This window comes from Kryptolebias marmoratus, linkage group LG22 (genome assembly GCF_001649575.2).
Source record: "Kryptolebias marmoratus isolate JLee-2015 linkage group LG22, ASM164957v2, whole genome shotgun sequence".
Classification (NCBI taxonomy): Eukaryota; Metazoa; Chordata; class Actinopteri; order Cyprinodontiformes; family Rivulidae; genus Kryptolebias; species Kryptolebias marmoratus.
Window position 1 is genome coordinate 21,827,111 of NC_051451.1, and position 19,566 is coordinate 21,846,676.

The following is a 19,566-nucleotide window of genomic DNA, read 5'->3' on the forward strand; positions in this document are numbered from 1 at the left end:
GATATGATGAATTTGAGATTTTCATTTGTTGTCATTTGTAATCATCAAAATTAAACGAAATAAACATTTGAAATATATGAGTTTGTATGTAATGTATGAATATAATATACAAGTTTCACTTTTTAAATGGAATTACTGAAATCAACTTACTTTTTCATGATATTCTAATTTTATGACCAGCACCTGTATATCTGGGCTTTTTTTTTTTCTGGAAACATTGTGGGGGTTTTTCTACTATTTTATTTTTCCATATCTTTCTGTGCAGTAATACTGGATGCAAGTCAACTTCATGTGCTTGTATCAGTGTGTAAGATTTATGCATGAAAGATTAACTGGTTCTAAACTGACCAAAGGTTTGGAAGAGCGTGTTTGGCTGGCAGAACTAATGTAAGAATGGCATATTTGAAGCCATAAACAACATGTGCATTATCAGATCTACATATTAAATGCATTTCCTCTTTCACACATGTACAAGACATACAATATACAACATAGTTTGGCACAGAACATTACAAAAACGTAAGTCATGTAAACTTAAGTATTTTGTTTCTAACACACAGAAAACAAGGCCTCAAACTCATCTGTAATCAAACTGTTTTTTTTTAAATGTGATATTTATTCTACGTGTATATGTCTCTGCAACATCAACAAAAGAGTGGAAAACAAATCCTCTGAACTGTAATCTGCTGTGTTCAAACTTAGGATCAATCAAACATCTTCTTGGATCTGTACAAAGAAGCTATAGGTGGCAAAAGTCTGCTCAAAATCCAGTATTTCTGATGCAATGTGTGCATGTGCAGCTACTCTGGAGAATATATAGACAATTTCAGCACCAGAGTGCTTGTGTGAAAGGTTAGTTTAGTGAGTTTAAAACTGAAAAGAATCACATTTGTTGCAGTGTTTTGACTTCTACATTAATATAGCTGTCATATGTGTCTGTAAATGATTTATTTCTACATGTCTCCAAAATAAATGGGTAGAAAAGAAAAGAAAAAATAAATAAACACGATGCACTTAAAGCCACTTACACAACATATTTGGCTACAGGAGATGAATTTTGCTACCTTTGTATAACTTCTTCCTAAAAATTTTCACCAAATTTATCTCATTTGGCAGAGGTAGCCTGTCTGAGCAGCGTTTACAGTTCCCAAATAAACAATGAAGTTGGTGGGTTTTTTTTATTATTAAAACTCCAAACAGACTCTTTATGTTATGTGAACAGAATGTTTCAGGTTAGCTCTGTGATCTTGCATGCACAATGCACAATGATACACAACAGGATTTTATTAAAAAATAAAAAAGCTTCTCGTGTGATTATTCTATTGCACTCAACAGAGTGTTCAACATTGCTGATTTGGACCTCTCTTTCTTCCACTCATCTCTTCTCACTTCTCTAAAAGCTCTTTGGTTGTTGTGGTGGATATCTTTTCATTTTACACTAGGGGCAGAATCCTGCAAAAGATTCTATTATAGTGAAAAAAAATTGTCTTTTGTTTTTCTTCTTTTTTTCTTCCAGCTGAAACAAGAATAAAATGAAGTGCAGCTTTTCAGAACTGAAGTTTGGGCATCAATATAGAAATGTTGACCTGTTCATTTTTTTTTCCAGTTTGCTACGAAATACCACACCATTTTAGATCTTGTCATGGTGGAAATTATCCTATATGGTTTATGTTTCAAAGGAAAATATATTGTGGCTTTTGCTGAATATTTTATTCATGCCCTGAAATCATTTTAGATTCACTTCCTTCTGTCTAATTTGAATTGCTAAAACAAGCATGTTTGGAGAAGCCAACCTGGACCAATTGGACCATGCAAGGTTACCATGAGTCTGACAGGAACAATGGGTTTGTGCTACAACCTTTTGGTTTCAGGGCAAATTCTTGATCTTTAAAGATTCTGCGTTCAATTACAAAGTAAGGACTCATGGGTAGAAAAAGTTTTTTTCTCACAGAAACAAAAAATAATGTGAATTATTAGAACAATTCTGCACAAAGGTCAAAAAAATTGTGTTCTCTTCTCTGGTTATTGTCAGCATGTGAATCCAATTGTGTGCTCCTCTTCTGAGCCTAGACTTCAGAAGAGGTTACCCCCTTATACCACATTCCTTAACCTTGCTCTTGCAACACAGTGTGTACAGATCCTGCTGCCCTGTAAGTGCTCAAGATGACGGACAGGTTTTTTAAAAAAAAAACAGTAAACTAGTCTGACAGGGGCTCTTTTGTCATCTTCTCTTTCACCGTCTAGAAAATCTTTGCTTATCTAGACAGCTTGTCTGATGGAATTTGTCACAAACAAAAGAGGTGCATTGTCCCTGGTAATTAGTCCATTCTGAATGATGAAAAATATAAAGATGGTTAATCTTTGCATCAAGGATTAAACAAATTATGGACAAGATGAAGGGAAAATACTGTCATGGCTTATCATAGTATGCTGTTCAATGCAGATACAAACAAAGTTATAACAAAGTATTTGGGAAAATTAAAGAGGCTTTTTGCGTGTACTGTCTTGTTTTCCTTGCAGTTTGGGGAGGTCACAGTTGTACAGTTGTGATGGTCTGTTGATGCCATTAAATGCCCCTTTGTAGGCCATCTTTTGTCCCATAGATGTCCTACTAGCAAGTAAAAAAAAAGCAAAATTAAATTAAGTTGGCTGGTTAGCGTCAAATTATGACTCTTTTATAGTATTATCTGTTTTCCTGAATGTATTTAGTGATTGCTTCTACTTTTGCACAAATTGACAAAAACATGATTTAATAAAATTCTACAAAGTATTTTAAATGTGCAGTTAACTCCCAGTCAATTTAAGTCAGAAACTTGGAAATGGGATCACACCAAAAAATTTATTTATACAGCTTTGTGCTGACATAATAATTCTTACTGTAAACTGTGAGGAGCTGAACACAATACATATTACCACTTGATAATGATTTGTATAACTTTAGTTTATGTTAAATCACCAAACAGAAAGACACGACTTGTCCTTTCTGCCATTCTAAAGCTTCCTTAATGATTTGTTTCTGTTTAACAACCACATATTTCCTGCTGCTTCCCATGTCTGCACCTCATCTTTCTGTGAGATATGACGTTGACCTTTGTCATCTTATTAATCATATTTGAGAAAGTAAAAGAAGAAAACAAAACATCTTCCCCAGTTTATTTTTAACCTTTCTGGTCAGTGACCATCAAGTCACTTGTGAGCTACAAATTTTCCAGTAGTTCTCAACTACTAGGTGACTCCCCATGTTTGTATTTCTAGAAAAAAATGTTAGCACTGGAATTCCAAAATAATATCCTGTATGTTTTGTGTGACAATCCTATTGTGTCCAGCAGAGATGAATTCTTCCCATTTAAAATAAATATTTAGGTATTTAATAGATCACCTGTGCATCTTTGATCTTCAGATAAAACAGCATGTAGGAAGAGGATTTTAAGTTATTGTCTGAGCAAAACAGTGAAACTGGGTACTGGTGCAATTAAGATTAGAGCTGTTTTCAGTGGTTCTGATAAATACCAGACACCCACGCTGGACTGAGAGAGACTGGTTGGGGAGAAAAAGAGGGAGAGGGCTGAGAGAGTATTTAATCTCTAGTAGTCATTAGACGCAGTGTAGAAAAGCTGAGAATGTTGCAAAGCCCAGATGATGATGAGGAGGGTGAGGAGGCATAATGTGGAGGTGATTACAAGCTGAGAGGACGTGTGAACAGGCGAGTGAACATTTGAGAGGAGGTAGTGAGGTCAGGTGGTCACCGATGCTGAGTGTTGAGATGTGTCTGTGTCGTTGCACAGACCAAATGAAAACATGGGAACGTATTTAAACTGTAACATTAGATTTACAATCTCACAAGATGGCAATCTCACAATTACTTAAAGCTGTTTCGCCCTCTGGCATATCCTGATAATTGCAATATAAACTCACAATCAAAGACTCTGCATTTATTTCAGGAGGGAGGTGGGAGAGTGTGTGCATTTGTGTGTGTGTGTTTGGGGGGCGGGTTGCATGTGTGTGGAGGGGCTGGGGTCAGGCACCAGGGATTAATTCTATATTGTTTCACGTTAAAAGACAAGTATTTTGGCTCCTTCTTTCAAAAGTCATCAAAGATTCTCATACAATACACAGTAACATTCTTAACCATTCTTATAGTTTTTTACTAATTAGAAAGGCATAACATGCTTAATAAACTCACAGAATAAACAGGCCAGAAGCCACTACTTGGGTAGCATTCCTAGCTTGTCTTTATGCGTTGCAATCACCTCGCAATGCAGTCTGAACGTGCATGGGATCTATTCAAAATTACTATTCAAGATTTTGTGTTTCTTTTATCTGTTATTTTAAATAGTTTGCTTCTAAATTGCTATGCTAGTTTCAAGTATTTAAAAAAAACTTGTAAGATATACATAAGGATATAAAACATGTTTTTAAAAGAAATTTCCTGTCCTTGAACAGGACATGGAAACCCAAAAGATTGCACAATTTATGTTTATCACCATTTAAGGAAGCACATTATATGAGAAATAGAACATTAGACAACTCAAACATAGCTGTAGATATATTTATCAAGCTCTTTTAATTTAAATAAATGTTAAAACAACCTGCTGGTGTCACAAGAATACAGTTACTAAATTTTGTGGAGATCTAGTACAGCAAAATATGAATGTAAGTATAATCTTTTATAATAAAAAAACTAAAAAAAATGTTAATCTATTTCATTTGGAACAAAGGAAAGGCAAAAAAATAAAATAAAATATGAATTACAAAATTTTTCATCCATTATTGTATTAAATTTGATTTTACATATTTGTTAGTCATGGTCACACAGTTTATACACAGTAACACAGAGCAGTAAATGTTACAAATAACCTGGATGCTAAGCCAGAAATTAGTGAAACTGGTACAACAACACAAACGTATCTTTGTTAGGGACTTAAAGAGATTTATACGGTTTACTTCGGCCCCTTCCAGGAGTCTGCGAATCTTTGTGTGTACGTGCACGTGTTTGTGAACTTTGCAACAGTAAGTTCTCATTTCAAAAGCTTTCTGCTGTGTCTGAACAAGCTTACACCTCAGCCAACCTAAGTCGGCCGATTATAAAGGCTTGTATTTATTCATGTGTAACAGTGTCAAAGGGAGTCTGTTTAAGTGTTGTTTTATCCCACATCCACTGTACCGTTTCATATTCTTGATGTGCACAGATTCATTGGTGCATCAACGTGAATTGCATACTAGGTGGGTTTTGTTTATAATTTTTGCAGACCTGCAGAAGTAGCTTTGTGCATGCTGACGCAGGTTGAAGCTGTATGTCGTCAACGCTCAGTCTTGCTGAAACTGATCTCCATACAATGAAGTGAACTTGGAAACTTGAAAAACAAGGTGTTTGTCTCTTGATTAAAATTAACCACTTCAGAATAATGTGAAACTGGATGTTAAAAAAGAGAGAGAATGGAAAATGTTCAGGTCACTGATTGCTTCATGTGGGTAGTTTAGTTTTATATTAAGTCTCGATAGATAATTTTTAACCAGCTTTAATGACAAATGTTACAGCTGCAACAAGTGACCCTGAGCCAAACACTTTCACCTTGGTCTACAAAAGTAAAAAGCTTAACTAAGTGAAAGCGGCATTGTGTGTTTGTACGTGTGTGTGAGTGATTAGCAGTTACTGGAGCAACAGTAGCAGCAAGTCACAACCCTTCTTGAGGTAAACTTGTCCAGTCCAAGAGGCTCCACATCATGGCACTGATGGATTGCATGACTTTTGCTGTTGCCATCCATCCAACTATCTGCCAGCTAACCATCTAGGATGCTACTTTAGAAACTATTAGATTCCAAATAGAGTCACACTTTTCCAAAGTGAAGGAGGAAAATATCTGACATCATGGGGAACTCAGAGAGCATGTGGTGGATTTTAGTTGAGAGCACATGCAGGATCCTTGGGGTTTCTACAGCCATAGGTAAGATGAAATGTGACCTGTTCGGTCTCTGCTGATATACAGTGTATTCCATGTATAAATTGTATTTTACAGAATTTTACTGAATAAATATGTTAAAATATCAGGTTTTGACACAGACCAACTGAATTCATGACCTTCAGAACTCTATAAACCACCTTGTTGCTGATTTATAGCGCTTTTAAAAGCGTACGTGATAGGACAGCTATCCTTGTCCTTCCTCCTCTGCTTTGTTCAGGCTCTTAGGGGCTGATTACGCACAGCACATTAAATCTACATGGAGGAAAAAGCTCTCCGGTTGCTGGCTTTCTCAAAAGTATGGAACCCTCATTGCTAAATTTAAACAGCTGCAGACACTGAGCATTAACTTAGAGACATGTGCCTGACATCATACCAGCACTTAGTCTCTGTATCCAGCTGGGTTATTAGGCTTAACTGAACAAGCTGGTATACATTTACACCCACAAAAGCACTGTGTGTTGTGTTTGTGTGTATTTATGTATGTTTATGATATGTGTGTATGTGTGTGCTTGTTTGACTGTCAGCCTGTTGGCATATCTACATGTCCGGGTTAGGCTGTTTGCCTCTGTGTGTGTCTGGTATAAACATCTGTGTAGGCAGCACATATATGTTAATTTTCAGCAGAGCTCTATGAAATGTTAATTCCTCTCACACTCTCAAAACTACTAAAAACCATTAATCCACATCCTTCTTGTTTTCCCTCCAGTGGAGATTGTATCTCTGAGTTTCTGGTGAGCTGCAGCCAAAAGAAATTACTTCCATGTGTTCAACAGTGATCACTGCAAAGCCTAGCTTATCTAACAGGGAAAAGACAGGTTAAAACTTCTTTTTGAGTTTAAAGATACTTTTTGGGTCCAATTTTGAAGTTATAGGAGGTGTGGGTAAAGTGGCTTCCAAATCTTGCAGCACTCCGTGACATGAACTGAACACTCCATTGACAAATGACCTGATTTCAAAATAATGCAAAAAAAGTAACAATGTTTTTTAGTCGATTTTCCAAGATTTTTTCTTGGAAAATAAAGTCTAGAGAAACCTTTTGAGCACCTGTATGGTCAATAAACTTATTACTAACACTTTTGGCAAGTATCACAGCTTGTAAACAGTTTTTTTGTTGTTGCCAGTTAAGAACCTCACTGCAATTTTCTTTTCCCTTCCTGCAAAATAAGTTTTATGAGACTTGAGGGCCAACATTCACTTACTACTATGTTTGACAACTAGCCACTGTGTTCTCGTGATTTTAAGTCAAAGGACTGCAGCGTCTTTTAGCTTTTAACCCCATGAGGTTTTAGTTGTACATTTTTGAGATTTTTCTGATGGATCCTTTTTTTATTCTTATTTTTGCACCGGATTTGATGTTTGCCTCTAAAATTTTCAGTAAAATGTTGCCTCTGACGCTGACCTTCATACAGGTTTAAAGAGCTCTTTTCATAAAACTCAGAATCTTTTTCTGCAAACATATCTTTGCTCATTGCGGTTAAAATCTTCTGTTTTAAATTCACCAATCTACAAAAATTGTTTCAGAAATGGATCAAGTTTGTTTAGATCATAATGTAGAAACTCCAGACGCTGGGCTTTGTGGTAAAGACACAGAAGTGGTTTTCCTCCGTTTTTTCTCTTCTGTGAAGGTCATGTACTGTATGCACCACTGCTGCAGCACAGAAAAAAACAAAACAGTGCATATCTTTCATAAAATCTTTTGCTGTTAAATTGTGCTTTTAATTTGAGTCTTTATCAATTCAACAACCCATAGTTTTGAAAAAAAATTTTGTCTTCCTTTCTGGTTCTCCAGTCAGTTTGACCTCTTTCATTCAAGGAAAACTCCAAATTTCTTCAAATACTTTGGTACAAACAAAGCAGAGTATAAGGCATCTCTTTCGTCTGACTTTTTTGTGTGTACTCAATGCATGGAAAACATTGCTGTTAAATGGTGGGACGAGATTTTAGGAGTCTGAGATGTTTTTAAGTTTTGAAACTCATACCACCTGGCATTTCCCAAAGAAGTCCACAGCTCAAACAAGCTGATTAGGTTCTCAGACTTAAGTCTCGTGAAATGGTCAGTTTTGAGTTATTCTGTTTGTTTGTTTTTTTGTGCTCAGAACTTGTATCATAAAAATGCTAAATATGACTTGTGCTCTAATGTATTTTAGTAATGTTCTTTTTTATGTCATCACCATCTCTCTGTGTGATGTATGACTTTAACTTGACTTTATTTTAGCCATTTAAAGTGAGTTGTATTTAGTTTCAGTGGGAAGAAAAAACAGCTTTCGGTCAGAACTTAAATTAGTTGATAAATCGTGCAGAAAAGATCAACTTTATGTTACATAAGCAAAAAGATCAAATCCTGGAGAAATGCAGCACAGTAAAGCGATATGACAAATGCACATAATAAAAGACAAAAAGAAAATAAAATACAGTACAAAACAATGTCAAGTTCCACCACAGTGGAAATATTAAAAATATTTATCTAACTTTGATATGTTTACACTAAAATACAATCCAGCCTCAAGCAAATGAAAAAATCCTGAAGAAAGTCTGACACCTGGTGGACAGAATCTGCTGCAACAATGAAGAAAAAAAAAAACGTTTTTCTTCCTATTTTTCAGTGCTGTGTGCTGTGGGAGTGGAGACAGTACAGCAGGGAGAATTCAACAGCCTTGGCATCTACCTACTGTAAGTATTTAGATCAAGAGCCATGTTGTGGCTTCCAATATTGCCAGAACTTAAATCTTCAAAGCCTGAGTCTGACATACTTGAGGTAGGGGGGGAAATAGTATTTTTGTTCTACAAATAGCCCGAACAAAGAATTATGTGGTCTGTGAGCTTTTAGGAAACAGTTGTGGCCCTTTTACACGGGCTCGGCCTTCTACTTAGCTCTACTTGGCTTGCTTCTTAGTACTTCTCTATTTTGTATTTTGTACTGTAAAGCCGTTATTCTGGCTGCTTTTATAATCTGCTACATAGAAAAAACACTTGCAGGGAGATGAATGGGGGGAAAGAGATACAAGGAATATGTTGGAAATAAATATTATTATGCCCTCACAATGTTTTGTGTGCCCTCGCAAAAACCCTTTGTGTTACCTTTCAATACTATTAAAGGTACCTTGGGCTCTGAAATAGTGGAGCCAATACCGCACCGTCATAAAGAACCGATGCACCACCTTCATTTTATGTTATTTGTTTAATGTGTGGATTGGCAGCCAGTTTAATATAAATCCTTTCATTTGTCCATGTTGTTGTACTTAATAAAACATTTATTTTTAAATATAACAATATAGACGCATGAATGATTATGTATATATACTTGGTTTGAATGCATTATCTATATATTACATGTCTAAGTGTATCACTTCCTCCCCACATTTCAATTTCATGTGTATTATGTTTGAACTCAAGGTCAATTTGATGATACCCATAAATAAATGTTTCTCCTCCAGTATACTGTGTCATCAAGTCTGTTTCTGAAGCTGCATTTAATTGTATGTAGTATGTTCGATTCTAATAAAAACAGTGTTTATGATATGTGTTTTATTGTGGGCTAGCTGAAGGCATGCACAGTACTGAGATTCTGTTTCTCGTTATTGTGTCCATGCTTCATAGCTGCACCCTACAGTGATTTGTTTTCTGTGTTTTCTATCCTCAGCTTTAACAATTTTGTTACAATACAAATCAATAAAGAGCTTCTGTTTTCCCATTTCTAGTCCAACTCTGCCACCTTTAGGGTATTTTTGGCATGTCTAGCTTCTACTGTCTGACCTTTTAATAATACCTTGGATGCTTAGAGGTTTAGCTTTTACCTGTTTACATTTGTGAAAGCTTCAACTTCTTAAGCAGCTTCAACCAACAGCTTTCAGCTTGCAGCATTCAGTTTTTTGCAGAACAATGTTTCTAGTTCTGTATTAATTTATAGTGCACAGCTAAAACAAAAATGTAAGAGTATACAGAAAACCTTGAGAAGTGCCGTGAATGTTGTGATAAGCTTTTGCAAGAACCAGCCAACAATTAACTGAACTGAAAGGAGTCTTGGAGAACACAGTTGTGAGGCAGGAAGTTAATATTGTTGCCTCACAGCTTTACAATTTCTGAAAGGGAGCTTTATGACACAAGTAATTATTTAGTAATTATAGCCAGTCATAGTGACTGTTTCTCTCTCTCCTTCGATCTCTCTTTTTACTTTGGTTTTCCACAGTTACAGTGATGTGTTGATGGCCTCATTTACAGGTTCACCTGTATGAGTATGAAAGGTTTTTGAGAGGGAACACAATACTATTGCGAGGGAATGCAATCATTTTTTTTCCAGCATGCCTCTTAGAGGGCTCTGTAAAAAGATGATGGGAGGTACAAAGTGCAGAAATGAGAGCAGCCCTCCTCCACTTTTCAATATATTTCTGTGTCACAGATAAACTCCCACAGAGCCAACATGTCTCCAAGGACACTATTCTGTCTGCGCACACACACACACAGAAACTGTTCTTCCTCCAAAAACTGACCTACTTAGGGGCAGTTTATATAGAATAAAAACTGATTGTATTAGTGAGTCTGTCTGTGTCTCTCAAATATTTCTCCAATCTACAGAACGTCTTCTGCTGGCATCATGATGTTTGAGTTAGCCTACTTCCTGGATGCTTTTTTATCCATGTGTCTGCCGTGAGTACACAACCTTTCTTTGCTAGTTTGGATGAACACTTTCAAAACTTACTGAATTGAAAGCATCCCAGAAAGACTGAGTCTTTCACAAGTACTGTAAAGCTGTAAAGCTGTTCCTTGAACGGTTTTAGAACAAATTTTTACAACCTGTATCACAGTTCAAAATCTACATAATGTATAATGCTTGTAACTTTCTGTCCCTCAGGTGAAACTACATTAAAAAAGACATTATTTTTGCAATACAAATTAACATATTCTGGAAAAGTATTTTCATTTATCCTGTCTTTGTTTTTATAGCTGTCCTCCAAACTGGCAGGTGTTTGTCTTGTGGGGGAAAATGGCTCACGTTGGAGGTTTCCATAAATTCCTGTATTACTCCATCATGTCAGTGGTTTGCTTCCTGCATCCTGTGTTGGTGTGGCATGCAATTATTCCAGGTAAAATATCACTGCCAACCTTTACAGCATTAATTATTCTTAAAAATAAACACTATTAAGCTTACTATTGGTGTCCCATTCCAACAACAGAGCATTGGGCCCACAAAACTGAAGTAGGCACATGAAACTTAAACGTCATTAAATTTGTATGTTATTACTGGATTGTTCTGCTGGGGAATAAAACCATTGAAACAGAGCATATTTCTCTCTGCAGGGTCAATGCTTCTGATGACAGCCCTTTTTAACTTTGTATTGAGCAAGAAAAAAAAGACCAAGTCCAAAAGTCCACTAGAGAGCAACAGCAACCAAGGGCCAACGACGATCTGCGTGACAGACAGATCCAACTCACAAAGCACGTTTTCAGTCTTTGAAACGGGGACAGGAAGGAGGGGAGAGGGGCTCGCAGTCTCAGACACAGTCCACAGCTTTAGTCCTGAAGAAAGAGAGGGTATCCAGGCCATGCTAGGCCGGGCACTGACAGCATCACCGGAAGGCTCAGACAGGAGGAAGAGGTGGAAAGAGAGGAAATTAACATGGTTCAAACGGGGAGTGGAGCCTGTGGAGAGGGAGATGGAGGAGATAGATGATGAGACTGAGCCAGACACCACTTCAGACACTGCACCGATGATCACTGACTGAACAGCTTCTCCGCACTCAGCTCCTTACAGGTGAAACATAATAGAGGGAACCCATAATCTGTTCATACAGACTCACTTTAAACTTACTGTGAATATTATTTTATCCAGATGAAGTTAAAATGACAAGGAGTAACTTTTTAATGTTTGGTGTTATTGTGGTTTCATCTCCTGTTTTATTAGAGTGAGATAAGGTCTGGAAAAGAACCGTCTGCAAAATGATTCCCTTCCATGGTCCTGGTGGTTACCAAAAGCTGAAATTGCACTAATCAGAAACCATTATTAGTTTTCATATCTCAAACACTGTCATATTTTTAGAAGCAACAAACAATACATCTGTCAGCAAGCGTATTTGACTTTCTGCACACTGAAGTTGGGCCTCCCTCTCTGAGAGGCTAAGTTCAGATTAAAACTTGACCAAAAAAATTATTTAGATCAGATCTTTTTGTCTTGTTTTCTTTAAAGTCAGTAGTCAAAGTACAACCTTACACAGGCAACTTTAAGCTCTTTACTTATTTTACTTATTTAAAATAAGACAATGTACATTAACATTCAAAACGTTTAATGTAAGTAAAACCAAGTTAATCTAAAGGTTGATTTTGGTCTGTACAAAAGTGTAAATAATCACATAAATTTCTATTACAATAAACTATTGAATAGTTTAAAGCCACATTACTACAATAAAACACACTAAAGTTTCAATGTTTAAGAAATATTACACAATAATGAAAAGCTGCTTTCCTGACAGCAAACAGTTAAAGAAATAGTAAAAGTATTATGTATTTTCTCTGCAAAATCAAAATGTGGATCAAACATTTTACTCAGTTTGTAGTATTGTAGAGGGCATTGTGGACATAATTCACTATGAGCAGCTTGTAATGAAACTGTAGGCAGTTCTTCACATAAACATGTGCTGTTCACTTATGTAGTTGTAGTTTCCCCTTTAAAAGACTGTTTTGTCTTTAGCTGACTGTTATTTTGTCTACTTTACAAAAACACCTGTTTTTTTTCTCATAAAAAAGAGAGAATTTTCGGCACTGTTCTGTTGTATGGGATTAAAAATAAACTACATACAGAGTCGTGTGTCAAAAAGGAAAAAGGTGTTGTCTTCCTTTTTTATCAGCTCCACAGTGTCCAGATACAACCTAATGAAATCTGAGGGAAATACTTTGCAGACATATCAGAAGTGAAAAAAAAATGATGTGATCATTTAAATGAAGTATTCATTGCTCATTTCTCTTTTTAATGATTGAGCTTTGACAGTAAACAGCCACTGGCTGTAAGCACAGCTGAAGTCATTGTCTAGCTAAGCTTAATGAAGTATTTCTAAGTTCCTGGGGTCCTGAGTTTTCCAGTTCACTACTGTGGACTGTTGTGTGAAGCCTTTTAGGAATGATCCAAATGTGGCTTTGTGAATATTTATCACTCTTAACTAAAATATATTTGATGAACAAATGTTTGATAACTGAAATTGTCAAAGTTTAGTAGAATCACAAAATACTAAAAATGCACAACTTCAGCAAATCAGCTGTTTATTAAGACAGTATGATTAAATTCCCATCATAGTATTAAAATGTGAATCCAAGATACAGTCCTCTAAGTGATCTGCCAGTTGTCTGTACAGACTGCATGGACACATGATCTGGCAGACGGGACACTCCAGCAATCTTTCATACTGCATGTTGTCTGGATCAGAGGTTGCCAGGCTGTCTCTGAGGGACTGGAAGGGGGTCGTCACCTCTTCACATGGGAAGAAATCCTGCTGGTCTCCCTAACATAAACAGGATACTCACTTAGTCAAGATTTGATATCAAATTAAGAAAACTTTAAAAGAGAATTTATGATTCTTATCCCACAAGCTGCACTTTGAAGTGAAGCTCTGCTCTTCTCAACCTTGTGTTGAAGGTTGTTAGCACTTATTTAAATTATGTGGTAAATGTGTAAACAATATTTCAATGCAGCTTTCACTTTTGTTCCAAATATGTACAAGGATACTTGTCATTTGCTGGTTTTGTCCCAAAGGCTTTTTGTTTCTCAGAATTGTGAGCGTTTCATTCTTTAAGGTTAAAGGTTAACAAATAACTAAACTAGAAGCATTTGGAGAGCACAAACTTCCACCAAGGACGTAATGTCATTAAAACATAGTCCGATCCGGATTATGATCTGAATCACAATTAAGAAACCTTGTGAACAGACAAACAAAATGAAAACAACACTAACAAAAACATAACCTCCTATGGCAGAGGTAAAAGCAGAGGTGGCTTTTTTTCTTTTTACAAATTATCAAAAACATTTCCATTAATGATTAGACAACTGTCTTCAGAAAAATGGGAAATAAGTAAGATATGTTCCTATCATTACAATCTAACAAAAAAACTGAAAGGTGTTGACTGTTAATCCTCCTTATAGTGCCAATAATCTGTTCTATCTACAAGAAACGATGGATGAGAAACAAACTAGATCAAAAAAGTGAAATTGAGATAGATTACATAAGATGAGCATGTCATAACTGTCAAGTCTGCAAATTACCCTTGGTCAGCATGGTGATGTTTCAGTATACCTCAAAATAAAATATCATTAGTTTAACTTTATTTGGCAGGCTATGATCCATAAAAAGCAGAATGAACATGAATAGGGCAAATTAAAAATAAGAAATGATAACATTTTTATGTAAAATAGATGCATGGCTATAAAACAATCAATTTACATACAAACATTTCAACCAGTGCACCCTCATTCTGGATAAGCAGCAGGAACAGATACCAATGGAAAATTTTTCACTTTTATCACTTTTAAATAATAAAAAAATACATAAATACATTTAAAAAACAGTTTAAGGAGGATTTACCTGCAGCTCAAAGTTCTCATCAATCAGTTTGTCTTGGAGGTAAATGGACTCCTCGCTCAATGGCTGCTCTTCACCTTCATTATCACAGCCTTTTTGTGCACTTTGGTCCTTTTGTGCACAGCGGTCTTCTTCAGCACTCACTTCACTCATTTCTTTACTTTGCAACTGCTTCATAAGCTCCTCCACCCTTCTTGTTAGTTCACTGCACCTAGGCATCATGTTGTCATACAGCTCACCACAACTGATCTTTTTCGTATATAGTTGTACAACATGTGTGTATTGGTTGGGGTGTGTGTGTGTGTAGAAGACTTACCGGTTCATAGAACTTGTCAGTTCACGCTGAGCCACTTCAGCTTCCTCTCTAAGCGTGTTAGTATCATCTTCAGTGTCCTGCAAGAGTCTTTCAAAGTTCTTCCTCAGCTCTCCTTGTCTGTCTTCTAAAATGAGAAAAGCAAAGGACCCAATTTAAAGAAAAGTTGCACAAGAGAACAAAACCCACAGACAAGCATTGGACTTAGTGTTATCAGTCTTAAACATGAGTGTACCATGTACAATTGAAACAGTAAATAGGTACATTTTCTGTCTCTTGGGCTGCTTAAAAAATCTTCAAAACTTCAAAAATGGTGCTCAGACTGTCTGGTACCTGTTGACCTGTTGGTTGTTTCAGTCTCGAAATTATCATGGTCTCCTTGTGCAATTTGGTCTTTTTGAGTACTTTCTTCCCTCAGTCCTTTACAACACAGCTGCTGCAGGAGCTCCTTGTCCTCCATTAGCAGTAGTTTATCGTCAACCACCTCACTGCAACGTTTTGATATGTTGAACAGATAAATGCATTTGTTTCTGTGTGTGTTGCCATCCATCCATCCATCCATCCATCCATCCATCCATCCATCCATCCATGATAGATATTTGCAGTGGCAGACATACTGGTCATCTGAATTGATCTGTTGCGGATCTATAGTTACAAAGTGCCAGATCATCATCTTTAGATTGTATTCAGCTTCCTGAATGATTTTTTTTAAGTGTGCCTTCATTTCTCCAAGTCTGTCCTCTTAAATGAGAAAAGCAAGAAACACAAATTAGAAAGAAGAGAGAAAAAAAAAAAACCACTGAGAACCATAAAAAAAACTCTGGGCTGCTAAAGAACAATCTTGATTACATTACAAAACTGCTCTGACTGCCAGTTACCTTTTGATGCACTAATGGTGGTTTCATCCTCAGATTTATCATTGTCTCCTTGTGCACTTTGGCTTTCTTGAGCACTTTCTTCTCTCATTCCTTCCCTCTGCAGCTTCTGCATGAGTTCCTTCACCTCCATTTCCAGTTGTTCATACCTCGATATCACATAGTCATACAGTGCACCACAACTTTTTGAGATGTTGAACAGATAGATACATTCATGTGTGTGTGTTGCGCCATACATACCATTTTTGTGAAATTATCAGGACCAAATAAGTAATTCCAACCCGAATTCTATACAAAGAAATGTGTACCTCAACTTCTAAAAAATAAGAAAGCAATAAAAAATGAATATCACAGTCTTTAACATGTGTGTACCACAATAGTGAAACTTATAATTCTGAAATAAAGTGATCCATGGCCACATTATCTGTCTCTTTGGACTGAACAAGCATGATTACTTCAAAAACTTTGTTTTATGATGAGTGTCCCTCTGTCTCACCGTTTGAAGAGTCTGAAGATGAGGACAATGAGGAAGACTCCTCACTGTCACTGTCTTGCAGAGAGAGGGTCTGAGAGAATAAAAATGCCGGCTTCTTCAGCTGTGACATTTGGTCCAGAATTGCTCTTACAGTCCTGCTCACCATTATTGGCACCCCTTCATGATTTGCATAGCTGAGTGAATATCTTCATGATCATTCATTGGTTAATTCATGTCATATGTGTGGAGGCAGTCCATCACAAGTGATCTTTATGTGTGATTTGCAGCAGGTGAGCCAAATTGGGTTTTCATATTGATTTGCAGCAAAGGGTGTCAATACCATTGGCATGGTAAAAATTATGTTTTTCCTTGTTTTCCTCATAATGTTTATCTTTTTAAATGTTTTTGATCATTTGCTGTTTTGCATCAAGCACAAGCTATCAGCAATAAAATGTTGTTTCACCTGATGAATTTCCTTCAGTAAATATTCTATTATATGTACTTAAACTTAATGGGTGCCAATAATGGTGAGCAGGACTGTACATAGGCCTCTCTTTGTTGGTCATACTTTAGCCACTGCTTATTCATTTCCACAGCCTTAACAGATTGGATAAAAAAGAAGAAGCAAGCTTATACCAGAAAAATCAAAACAATAACAACAGCTGGGTATGATGTGAAGTTCAGACACTTGGCCGATCATATCAGCTGGACCCAGTAAAATTAGAAAACAACAACAACAAAAGAACACATGCAATTAAAAAAAAAAAAAACACTGACCAGATGTATCAACAATAAAACACTTACACCACTGAGAAGACTCTGAAAGGCTACAACGTCTGCCTGCTGCTTGTCTGATGTGAAGTCCTGTGATGCAACAGGAAAATACAACAGGGTATCAAAAACTGAAGATAAACATTGCATATTAATCCCCTGTCAACTGCAAAGACAAAACACACACACACACACACAGAATGATGTTCAAAATGTCCACCATAGTGGTTCTGAAACATTCTGAGACAAAGCAATTTTTTAAATAATAATAATAATAATAATAATAATAATAATAATAATAATAATAATAACAGCTCAAATAAAAACAATATCAATAGTGATGTATCATTGATGTTAAATAATAATTCTATGAAAAAGTTTAGATTTTTTAAAATTATTTTTATGAATATACAATGCTGTTTTTAATACCAGCATGAAGCGAAAGGTCTAGTGGAGCTAAAAACTAAAAAAAGCCAAGACCATTTTATTTAGTCATGTGATTACCTCCACATCCTCATTATGCTCTGCATGATTAGAGGACAGATCAGCAACAATCTTCTTCAGACAGGCATTCTCCTTCCTAAGTCTGTTTATGATTGAACCAAACTTTAAGGTGAGCTTTGTCTTCATGAAAACCTTATATTTAGAGGCTGCCATCTTTGTCACCTGCTAACAAAAATTCAAGAAGACTGTCAGAAAATAATTTACCTTAAAGATATTATGTGCCAGCATACATGAATTCAAACATAAACATTCTAAATCATGGAAAATGTATTTAGCAACAATAAAAACCGTAGAGATGAAATTAATTTTTAGCAGGAATTTTAGATGAAAAGAGAAATTACATTTTATGATTTGCTTTACAGCAAAATGTAGGTAAATTCAGTAACTGCAATAAATTATATTTTTGTCATTTTGAGTTGATGTTGAGTTTATATAAAAGAAGAGATTATTGCAAGTCAGCAAGTAATTTTTTTTTGATAAAGCAGTAATATTGATATCAATATTATTGATATTTTAGTGATATTTACTCCTGAAGATGATTTACAAAAGCAAAGTTTTTTCATTCATCAGTATGTTGGATTATTTTTTTTTTTTGTAATATAACTTTATTCTTGTATGATGCAATAATGACCCAATAAAAGTAGGGATTTTTTTAATAAAGAAAAAATGGTTGTAAAACATTTTTGGAATTGTGAACATCTCCAAATCATTGCTATTTGCGTTTTAACCTTAAGCTCAGAGAGCACATCATGCTTCCATATACAGGCTTGAGGAGAGACTATCCAGGCCATGCTGGGGTGGGAGCTGAAAGCAGCACCTGAAGAGACAGACAGGGGGAGGAGGAGGTGGAAAGAGAGGAGACTAATATGGTTCAGAGGGAAGGAGGAGCCTGTGGAGAGGGAGATGGAGGAGATAGATGGTGAGCTGAGCCAGACACTGCCTCAGACACTGCACCAATGATCAGTGACTGAACAGCTGCCCTGCACTCAAACTCAGCTCCTTATTAATTAAACAAAAGAAAAGGTGTGTATATGTGTTCATACAGACTGTCTCAACTTGACAGTGATATAATTATTTCAGCTAAAGTTAAAATACCATAAGCATTTTGTTGTCACAACATTAAGAAATAAATAAGTTGAAATACTTAACTGAATTTAAAATTTTTCCATGGTAAACATACATTAAAAATGCTTATTTTAAGGATCCAAATTCTGAAAAACTGAATGGCTTTAATTCTGATATCTTATTTTTGTGCAAAGCCAGCATTGATTAAAGTGCAGACCTTAATGCAGTTACGGCAGCATGCATTATTCATGAGGTAATAAATGAGATCAGCTGTTTGCATTCATTCAGAGGACAAGAATGTGCAGAAGTGTGTAAGAGTGGCAGGCATTAGAGCATGTGCAGATGCGTGTGTTAGGCTCTTCATTGTGTGTTTGTCATGTGTGAGCGGTGACCATGGAGACAGAGCCTGGGAGGAGGGCTCGTACTATTATGGTGATTAGAGGAAAGCAAGATAGCTCACTAAACCACTACTGCATGCATATGTTTCACCAAATCATGGATTCAGATTATATCTGATAGTTAACAATGGCCAATGAATCAGAACAAAGATGTATAAATTCCCTGAGAATTGTACATGTTTGTGCAGGCCTGTGTGATAAGATGGGGGTTTGTTTTCTTTTGGTTTTATTGTGCTGCAATAGATATGATTTTCATTCCTCTTTTGTTTGGGTTGTAAATCAATAGTGTTTTTCTGTCAAAACACACATACACAAGCACACACACTGCACAAAGTCCTTTGTTCACTGAGCTGTAGGTATATAACATGCAGCCTAAGAAAGCAATTTCTTAGCAGAATCAATAAGCGCAGAGGACCTCATTCATCAGAAAGCTCCTTACGGAGTGGTGAACACACATAAAAATAAATAGCTTAAAGGTTAAGGAACTGAAATGGCTACATTTGTCATTTTTGTGAAACATATTAGTGAGATGGCATGTGAATCAAGTCAGGCGAGATGAGCTGTTCTGATGTTTTAGGACAGAGAGAGTCTTTGTGTTGAAGTCCCCCCATTGGCTCACATTCTGAGCTGTATTATTATCT

General features: G+C 36.1%; 2 protein-coding genes across 4 annotated transcripts; one reads left to right on the forward strand and one right to left on the reverse strand.

The window, feature by feature from the left end:
• The first annotated feature begins 5,706 nt into the window (after positions 1-5,706).
• On the forward strand, positions 5,707-12,776 carry tmem72 (transmembrane protein 72). 2 transcript variants are annotated; one of them, XM_017412896.3, is made up of 5 exons: positions 5,707-5,945; positions 8,567-8,633; positions 10,536-10,607; positions 10,905-11,044; positions 11,259-12,776. In XM_017412896.3, the coding sequence occupies exons 1-5, from the start codon at positions 5,870-5,872 to the stop codon at positions 11,681-11,683; spliced, it is 780 nt and encodes a 259-aa protein (XP_017268385.1). In that variant the 5' UTR covers positions 5,707-5,869; the 3' UTR covers positions 11,684-12,776. The 2 variants fall into 2 exon arrangements, with proteins under 2 accessions (XP_017268385.1, XP_037829326.1); XM_037973398.1 differs by lacking the exon at positions 10,536-10,607.
• Positions 12,777-13,194: 418 nt separating this feature from the next.
• LOC112450404 lies at positions 13,195-16,352 on the reverse strand. 2 transcript variants are annotated; one of them, XM_037973397.1, is made up of 8 exons: positions 16,209-16,352; positions 15,953-16,028; positions 15,716-15,861; positions 15,455-15,578; positions 15,171-15,325; positions 14,841-14,964; positions 14,528-14,735; positions 13,195-13,450 (listed from the first exon to the last, which is right to left on the reverse strand). In XM_037973397.1, exons 1-8 carry the CDS (start codon positions 16,315-16,317, stop codon positions 13,229-13,231), a joined length of 1,164 nt encoding a protein of 387 aa, XP_037829325.1. In that variant the 5' UTR covers positions 16,318-16,352; the 3' UTR covers positions 13,195-13,228. The 2 variants fall into 2 exon arrangements, with proteins under 2 accessions (XP_037829325.1, XP_037829324.1); XM_037973396.1 differs by having other exon boundaries at positions 15,171-15,578.
• Positions 16,353-19,566: the final 3,214 nt, after the last annotated feature.